The sequence below is a fragment of the Theobroma cacao genome, chromosome 9 (assembly GCF_053813885.1).
Source record: "Theobroma cacao isolate CCN51 chromosome 9, ASM5381388v1, whole genome shotgun sequence".
Taxonomy (NCBI): Eukaryota; Viridiplantae; Streptophyta; class Magnoliopsida; order Malvales; family Malvaceae; genus Theobroma; species Theobroma cacao.
In genome coordinates, this window is record NC_142647.1 from 8,047,538 (window position 1) to 8,057,336 (window position 9,799).

Genomic DNA, 9,799 nt, shown 5'->3' on the forward strand with positions numbered 1-9,799 from the left:
CTAACATTCAACAACCATACACTTATCAATATTCATACCTCAATTCTTTATTTCATAACTAATTCTAGCTTTCAACTTATTTCTAACCTTATCAAAATAGCTCAATCTATGGCAAATCAACATATAGTGCTCAAATCCTTTAAATTCTTCAACATTAAGCGAAATCTTGACCTTAGATGTTAGTTTGGCTCTTTCAAATCTCAAATTCCCAGCCACATTCAAGCACCACCAGCCACTAAGCTGAAACATTAAATTTCTCAAAAATTAAAAACTGAAAGTCGAAAGTAACCTCCAAACATATTAAAATACCAAAGACAGATGTTAGGTGTAGAAGGGTAGGATTCATTATACTTTAGATAAGATTTATTTTCATCAAAAATAAAAATACTGTTTATATAATTGAGTAAAATTTATATCAAAAGATAAAATTAAGTAATTTTTTTCTTTTTTAATCATTTAATTTTTTATTTTTATTAAAATTAAAATTTTAATAATTTAATAATTTATTATTAAGTATTAGTATAGTTTTTTATTTTTTATTTTTTAATTGTATTTTCAATTAATAAATTTAAAATTAATATTTTTAAAATATTAATATTTCATTTATAATTTAAATATTGTTATAGTTAAAATATTAAAATATTAATATTTTTTAATTTTTTAATGTAAAACATTAATTTTATAAGTTTAAGTTTGTAATTTTTCAAAGAAAGTAAGGACATTTTATTTTAAAATGTTTTGAATTCTATTTCCATGGGTATGAAATAACTAATTCCATGGTATTAGCTATTTCAAGGTTTAGGATGATTTTGAGGAATAGCCATTTCTTCCTCCAAATATCAAACATAGGTAGAAAATTTTTGAAAAGTCATTCCCTCAATTAAACATGCTATAAAAGTATCTTACATTCCTACTCATGATCAATAACTAATGGTTTAACTAAACCTCTCTCTTGGCAAAGATATTTGTCTATGAGATCCAAGATTGAAGTAGCAGATGCCTTCACTATTTTGCGACGGTATGTAAAGGAAATTGAGCCTCTTTCGTCCGATGCAGCAACAGACTAAGCTAAACTAAATACGTAGCAATAGACCAATACAGCAACAGATCAAACTAAATTAATGTAGCAGTAGGCCAAGTCATTGGAGCAACAACTCCAACTTCAGAAAGTGTCTAATAATGCATCAAGTAGCGAAGCTTATCCAATGTAGCAGAAGCAAATCAAAGTAAAAAACTTATCAAATCTAGCAGCTCAAGGCTAGGAAATTTAAATTAAAAGATCTAAAAATGAAATACCAAATTTAAGCTTAGAAAGTCTTATGACAGCTTTGACTTGTTCAACTTAGTTAACTTGAATACTTTTACCCCTTCTAATTTCTTTATTTTTCGTCAATCTCTTTATTTGCTTGTTTCTCCACTTCAGCACATCATCAATGAATCCGTACTGGTATCTCAGCTGTAAGACATGCATAATCCGCTGCCCCATATGGTTCAAACAACTCTGCAAACATTCCTTTCTTTCTTCTTGACTTACATCCCATGTCCTTGCATAATTGGTCATTGTACCATATCTGGACTCCAGCAATACAAGACCTCCTGAAATACTTGTTAGCATTTTGTTTAATGTACTTGTCCCAAATTTTTACATCCTTTTCCATCTCTCTTACAGAAGGCAAGTCCATGTTTTCACCAAGGAAATGTGCTAGCCATTGACATCTTATTTCAGAGGTAGCCAAATTTGATAGACTCTCTGCATATCCTATTATGGCCAATTGTGGAATTCGAGGTGGAATTATTTGCCTGCATCAGTGCAGAAGAAGATATTATATTAAAATTAGTTGTACTGAAAAGAAGACATGGATTTATATATTGTAAGATTTAAATTCTTTTGAGGTGGTACAAATTGTAAGATTTAATAATTATGTAAGAACAATCGCACAATTATCTACATCTCCACCCACTCTTAGGTAGATTTTCCTCTTAGTACAAATGTGGAAGAAACACATAGTTCTGCATATAAAATGATGGAAATTAGTTTGATAAACACTGTTGTTTGTGGACCCTAATTGGCCCGGAGAATCTGTGTGCCTTGTCGCTGTTTCTTTTTAATACTTAATCTTTATGTAAAACGGCAGTTGGAAAGAAAGACTGGAACAAGCAGACGTGGCAGCTGGACATTCATGGCGTGTCCCAGTTGCACCAGAGGAGTCTTGGGAAAGAGTGCAAACAATGCAACTTTATGAATTTTGGACAAAGTTGAGAAATGCAATCTACCTGCCTAATGATTTACTGACACGGCATGGTGCCCTGTAGATATCTACCTATTATCTCTATTACATGCTTAAGAGGAAGCCGCAAAGGAGATTCCACACTTGGCCACGTTTGGGGCTTTTTTTTATTGACTTGAAATTAATTTAAAATGATTGATTTAAAAAAAAATTTGAGATGATTTTTGTGAGCCGGTTGCATTTAGGATTGTTAACAAGACATTTTTTTCTGAAACTTAAGAAGAGGTTTTTTTTTTTGCATTGAGTGATGATGTTTTGGTTCACAAAGAATTTAAGTTAATAGTGCTTTCATATACTAAGAAATATATTTTTTTATAAAATAATTTTTTTTTAGATATTTGTGGATTTCATTCAAGTTTGATGTGAAATAAATTTTTAATTTTTAATGAGACATGATAGAAATCATAAGATGGATTAATGCTAAATAATTATAAAGGCATGAGAAAAAAAGTATTAATTAAAATTGAAGATCATTTAGAAAATTTCATCATTAAAATTAAAAAAATTTAATAAGTATAATTAATATTCATTTTATTTTGATTTTCAAAAAATATTCATTTTATTTTAATAATTTTATTGTATGAATTATGTAGCTTATCAATAATTACTTTTAAAATATTATATTTTCTCAATATGAATTTGATTTCACTATTAGAATCATGTAATTAACAAAATATGATTGTATCAACATTAACATATATTAAAATCTAAAAAATCAAATGTTTTCAAAAAAAATTATTTAAATAAAAAATTTGCTTAATAAGAGATGAGAAAATATTTAAATTTTTTTAAAATAATTATCTTTAAATTATCATTATAACTGTTATTTATAATATTTTTAAATTTGAAATTATTTCTCTTTAATTATAATTATTTTTATTTATAATATTATATAATTTTAAATTATTTTAATAAAATATTCAACACTCTCGCAAAGCGAGGCACCACTCTAGTCTATAACATAAGTAAAAGGAACCCCCAAAGGAGCTTTCTCATTTACCAACATTTTGATCCAGGCAATGCCCACGTTTTCAATCTCTAAACCCATTAGTAAGTCTAACTTTACAAAAGAAGTAGTCAATCCACGTTTCTCCATCAATCTCTAAACCTATTAGTAAGTCCAACTTTACAAAAGAACTAATCAACTCACGTTTCTCCATTAGTCAAATTCTTATATCTTTTCTTTATAGCTAGAGAACCTATGTTTTCTAGGAAGGAGTTTTGAACTTGTCAAACTTGAAGGGAGGGTTTTGAAATCTCTGTCATGGGTTTTCAAATAAAACCCAAATTGCCCACATTAGTAAGTCATTTGACCTTGTTGGTATTTCTCTATCCATTCCCATCCCCTGTTCTTTTACTCCTTGAGTTGGCTTATATTTACATGATCATTTTTATCTTTTCAGCTCTCCTCATTATCAGCTTTCCCTCGGGTCTACTCTATACTTTAGGCTTGCTCTCGAGTCGACTTGGGAAACAACAGGGCATCATGAATTTTTAATATTTTATCATAGATTTCGATCAGAGAGTTTCGGTTTTTGGGATTCAGTGCTATGTTTGCTTTTTGGGATTTCATTTTGGCCTTTGGATTTTCTATGTCCTGTCGACATGTGTGGTTTGAGATGGGTGTCGTGTTCAGTCTTTTGGCTCCGACCATATCTCTATTTTTTTTTTGTTCTATCTTGGTTTTGTTTTTCACTTCAATGATTAGCACTTCTTATGATAGAACAAGTTTTTAATTTAAAGTCCTTTCTCATGATTGACTTTTTTTTTTATTTATACATAACTTTACTTTGAGTGTTAACAAGTCTAACTCAATTTTTTCTTTAGTAAAGTAAATAGTTTTATATTTAATCCCAACGTAACACAACGCAGGAGTTCAATCCTAATACATAAGTAAAAGAAAGCCCATTTTGGGCTTCCTCCTCTAACTACGTGGAGGCCAAAGCAGAGAATAAAAAAATACTAAAAAAAAAGAGATAGAAAGAAAAAGGAAAAAACAAGTAGAAAGAGGTTCATGGGTGACGCACGGGTTATAGTCTAGTGTGGATAATCAGAAGCTTTTTCTTTTAATAAAAAAAATTAGGTAAGAACCAAATACCTGTAGAGAGGAAGTATAGAAGTTGGTGACCCCATTATATATTGTTGGAAAATTGGAGATGCAAAAATATTCTTAAGCTTTTGATCACCCTTGAATCCAGTAGCAAAAATAACAATATCTGTTTCGAGGGGCCTAGCCTTGTTGTCGAGGAACAAACCTTTCCTGCAAAAGCCAAAGACTGGTGAATTTTTAATAACGATGCTTCCGTCTTCCAATTTGTTAAAGAAATTTTCTGGTAGCGCTGCTATCTGACATGAAAAACCATTCTGAAGAAAGCTGTATTTGGGGACCATTCCATATTTCTTTAGCGGGAGTTTCCATCTAAGATAGCACTCAACAAGCTTGGAGATACCCCATCTCTGAAAATATATGTATATAGATCGACTTGGTAATTCACAAATATAAATTCTGGAATATGTTAGTTTTCAAATTCAAATAACAAGGTGAAAGTTGTACCAATGGTGAGAGCAAGGTTGCCAATAATTCTAGCAGAAATTTTTCACCAGGCTTATGAATTGAAAACTCTGAGATACGATTGCAGTATAGAAGACCCAGAGCAATTCCACTAATATTGTCATTAGGAAGAACCCAACGAGCAGTCCTTTGAATCATCGTGCAAGGGTACCTTGCTCCTAGAAAAGAACAGAAAGACAGATTTCTCTATGAATGAGGACCAGGCAGGCCAGGTTTTCCCGGAAACTTCAGTACTTGCATATATAGCAGTGATGTTGTTTTAAGTTAGACTTACCATTTATATTTGCACAATGTGCGGCTAAATCCATTGCAGATTTACCTGAACCAATAATAGCAACTCTCTTATTTTTCACTAATTCTTCAGCACTTGAGCTGTTCATAGCAGCGTAGTCCATGAAATGCAACACCTTGCCATTGAACACTTGAAGGCCTTGATTTGGAGGCATATCTGGGATATTTGGGAGGCCACTGAATTGCCCGATACAAAGAATAACAAACTCAGCTTGGTAAACCTGGCCATTGGTATAATCAGTTCAGAACCCAATTAGCAAGAACAAATCCAGTTTCTGATATATGATTTCGTACCTCAATGTTGCAGCTCTTGACATCTCGCACTTTGAGGTGCCATTTTCCTTTGGAGCCAAAGGGCTTTCCGGTTCCTCCCCAGAGATGCCACGATTCAATCTGTTCATAAGGCTCTCCAACATAATCTATGCTTAAGACCTTGGAATTGAACTTGATGTAAGACGAGATGCCAAAATTCCGTGCATAAGATTCAATATACTCCATCACCTGAGAGCGACTGGGATAAATTTCTTTCACCGACGAAGGCCATGGAAAGTCAGAAAACTGGTAAGCTTCTTTAATGTTTTGGAGTTTTGTAGAATCTATAGTATGAGCCCAAACTCCTCCAATGGTGTTCTCAGCTTCAAACACATTAACTTGGAAACCCTTCTCCAGGGCATACTTGCAGGCAAGAAGGCCACTTACTCCAGCTCCAACAATCGCCACTCTTTTTTCCATGGTGATTAATATACTTCAAAGAAGCAGCTGAAACTCTGTTGTCCGTAGTTCTAGTCTATATGCCTTGTATCATCAATACAAAATGGCGAAACCTGAAGTACGTTTCAAGCATTATTTACCTGTTCTTTTCCTTGTCTTTTTTACTTGCTGCGCCAACCACTCAATTTTCGTTCTAATTTGTGATAATTACACTTCTAGTCCTATATGTTTGTGTATTTTTAACTTTCAGCCTTAAACGTTCAAAATTTATTATTTCAATCCTAAACATTTGGGATATGTTAATTTTAAATGTTAATAAATAAACAAATTTGATAACGGAAATATCTACATGGCTACCACCTTAGGAGGCTTCTGGTCTTATGTGGCACTGAAAAGAAAAGGCTATTTTCTTTTGAAATTAATAATAAAAATTATATAATGTACGCTACAATTGAAATAGAAAAATTAACTAAACCCAAATCAAGATTTTTTAATAAAATTCAAAATCAAATCCAACAATATCACAACTATATTCCTTTCCTCTCCAAATTCAACAAACCCAGCGCCCCAATTCTTCTACCTTAGGCTTTGTGATCTTCCTCTCACTCATAAATTCTTCCTTTCAACCAATATGGACAGCTGCTCACAAACCAGCAGTCCATATTTGGTTGCAGGTAGAGGTGAAGACTTGGTCATTGTGTTAGATTGGAGTGTTAATTTATTGAAGGGGTCTTTCAATTTTAAATTATTTGGGTTAAGTTAATTTTAGTTCAATTTAATTTTATTACTTTCAAAAGAAAATACAGCTTTTTCCTCGTGGCACGTAGACCAACACCATGCTAAGGTGGCAACCTTGTATATGGCAATTATGCACCATTGTTTCCACGCAATAAGCTTTTGGTTACTAAATCTGTTTGTTTATTGACATGAGGACTAAGGTTATCACAATTAGATAAAACGTCTAGGATTGCAACAGCAAATTTTAAAAGTTTAGGACTCAAAGTTAAAAACACATAAAAAGTTGAGAACCAAAAATGTATCTATCCTGATTATAATAATAATATAGATTAAAGTAGTAACATATCGATTAAATGACCTATATTATACATTCAATAGTTAGGTTCTCTCTTTACCGTCATCTCTATTGAAAACCAAACTTGATTTTAAATCTTTAAAAATGATTAAATTTTCATTCAAACTATAAAATTATATGATCGTACTACTTTTTTTTTTTGTATTCATGTCGTAATAAGAATTCGTAGTCTATTTTGATAAAAAAGGTCAAATTGAATCCATCCATTTAGAATAAGAAAATAAATTATGATTCCCCTAACGTAAACGTAAGATAGTTCATTATTATAATTAGAAGTTTGACCGATCGACTAACTTTTGTACATTATAAAAATTGTTAGGCTACATATGATTTCTTTTTCCTCAGTTGCCCCTGATCTCAATTGAAAACGAAATTTGATTTGAAATCTTTGGAAATGATTAAATTCTCAGTCAAACTATGAGATTATTGATCGTACTGCGTCCTTTTTGTAAATGTCTTTTTCTTTTTTCTTTCCACATCACCAAGGGCGGAGCGTCCCATCTCTCAAAGTTTTAAAATTTGAATGATTAATTCAAATAAAATAATAATAAAATGACTTCACAAGTTTTTTTCAACTTTACCCCTAAGTTTTTTCCTAATTTTTTAAATTTCTCCACACCCTTTTTCCTCTCTTTCTTTTATCTTTTGTCCTTTAATTGTGAATCTATGAAGAGATAAAGGTTTTTTCATCTTCTTTTTTCTATTATTATTATTTTTTTTTATTTTATTCTATTTGCCCACATGTTTTAAGTTTCTATAGATTTTTTTCTTTAAATTTCTGTAAACTATCAACCATATTATTCTTTTTTTTTTGTTATGTAGGTTTTATCTTCTACTTGCCATATTTTTTTTTCTGTTCTATGGATTTTATTTTTAATAATTTTAGATTTTAAAAATTAAAAAATTATTATGTAATTATTAAATATAAGTTGTAGCGTTGCAACATTGGTTGTTGCTTAAAATTTTATTAATATATTATTTTTTATTAATCTTAATTATATAAGAAGAAATTATCTTGAATATATTTTTTTTATATGCTTTATGTTTTATATTTGGTTGAAAGGAAATTATCTTGAATATTTAGTATTTAAACAATCCTAATTATATAAGAGAAAATATTAAACTTGTATCTCATATTTAACTATTTATATTTTATACATTATAATTTTATATTTAGTATTTTAAGTTTAAATAGAAATAAAATAAAATATTGGATGTTGATTGCATTAATTTTTTTGTTCTTTATATTGAAAAAGACAAGACTTCGGAATAAAATAGATAATGAGTTTTTACAAATAATTTAGTTGTTTATATTGAGAAAAATATTATTAACCTTTTCAGTACATAGTCAATAATTAATGAATTTAAATCCAAGGAACATTGTCTAACACAATTTTTCTATAAGACTATTATAAGTTTTTTTTTTCTTAATTTTTTTGATTTACATGTTATATAAATTTTGTAACACCCCGTACCCTCGTATAATAATCAATGTAACCATTCCAGTAAGATGAAGGGCTAATTGGTACGAAATTATGTGCTAAAGAGAGATAAAAGGAGCAAAGGATTGCTCCAGAGTAAAAAATTTTGCACGCACAAAAATAATAATTAAATAATAATATCTTTGTCGCGGACGAATTAGCTAGCTAAAAGATGATTTGGAAGTGAATTGAGACATAATAAGATGTTTCGGGACCAGAGGAATATTTTATTTAATAAAATAATATTAAAATATTAATATTTTATCAGAGATTGGAATTAGTTATGAAAAAGGAGTATATGGCTAATTCAAGTGAGAGAGAAGAAGTACGAATGAATTTTGGAGAGGAATGACGCAAATGAGACTCGCGTGTTTTTATCAAATTGAGCTAGCGCAGGTAAGTAAATATTTAAATATTATGGTGATACCGCTTTGAAGTGTAACTTCAATATTTCGATTATACATGTGTAAAAAAAGAAAGATAGAAGGAAATTAAAATTTTTAAATGTGTCAGAAGAATCAAATTTTAAAATACAAAAATTAAAAGGTTGTGTAGCAAATAAAATAAAATTGAGGATTTATATGTAAATTGCATTATTTGGAGAGAAAAAAATAAACAAATAATAAAATAATAAGGAAATAAAAGAATTGGGAAGTGGTGGATGGGAATGAAGAAAAGTCAAAGCTAATTGGAAAAAAAATAATAAATTTGGAACAAAATGGAGTGGGTAGCCAGCCATGTGGAAAATACATGAGTTAAAAATATATTTTAAGTGATGAATTAAGAAAGATAGGGGCCGGCCACATGGAATAAAGAAAAGAAGGAGAAGAAGAATGGTGGGGGGGGGGGGGGCAATGCAAAGAGAAATGAAATAAATAAAAGAAATGAGTGATGGGACAAGAAATGTCCGGCTGTCCCTAACAATGCAGCCCATAAGATAGAAAAAAAAATCATTTGCCTTTATTTGGCTTGCATCAGCCGACCATTTGAGAAAGGAAGAGAGTGGTCTAGAGAGTTAGGGACCTGCTTGAGAGAAGAAAAGTTTGCCAAAGCCGAGGAAAAAAAAAGAGAAAGAAGAAAGGGAAGAAAAAAAAAGAAGGAATTCCGCCGGACTAAGGAGAGAAAAAAGAAGGACGAAAAGGAAGAAGAAAGAGAGAGGGAGAGCGGCGGTGCTAGAGGAGAAAGGGGAGAAAGGAAGAAAGAAAAAGAAGAAAAAAAAGAGAGAAACCCCGACTGAAAGAAAGACTGACAGCAAGGGGAGAAAAGAAGAAAGAAAACTAAAAGAGAAATGTTGGCTGGGAGGAAGGCCGACAGTAAAGGGAGAAAGGAGAGGAAGAGAAAGAAAAAAAAGCAGGAAAGAGAA

At 30.8% G+C, this 9,799-nt stretch overlaps 1 protein-coding gene across 1 annotated transcript; it reads right to left on the minus strand.

Moving 5' to 3' along the window:
- Positions 1–1,088: 1,088 nt before the first annotated feature.
- On the minus strand, positions 1,089–5,989 carry LOC18588886 (putative flavin-containing monooxygenase 1). The gene is made up of 5 exons (XM_007013584.3): positions 5,446–5,989; positions 5,135–5,372; positions 4,843–5,018; positions 4,387–4,745; positions 1,089–1,800 (listed from the first exon to the last, which is right to left on the minus strand). The coding sequence occupies exons 1-5, from the start codon at positions 5,881–5,883 to the stop codon at positions 1,431–1,433; spliced, it is 1,581 nt and encodes a 526-aa protein (XP_007013646.3). The 5' UTR covers positions 5,884–5,989; the 3' UTR covers positions 1,089–1,430.
- Between the last annotated feature and the right edge of the window lie 3,810 nt (positions 5,990–9,799).

Bases quoted from the DNA above. Each gene is read 5' to 3' on its own strand.
- LOC18588886 (XM_007013584.3), bottom strand. From the start codon at position 5,883: ATGGAAAAAAGAGTGGCGATTGTTGGAGCTGGAGTAAGTGGCCTTCTT. The intron at 5,373-5,445 runs GTACGAAATCAT...ACCAATGGCCAG, and splicing joins TCAAGAGCTGCAACATTGAG to GTTTACCAAGCTGAGTTTGT. The intron at 5,019-5,134 runs GTAAGTCTAACT...GTTCTTTTCTAG, and splicing joins ACATTGTGCAAATATAAATG to GAGCAAGGTACCCTTGCACG.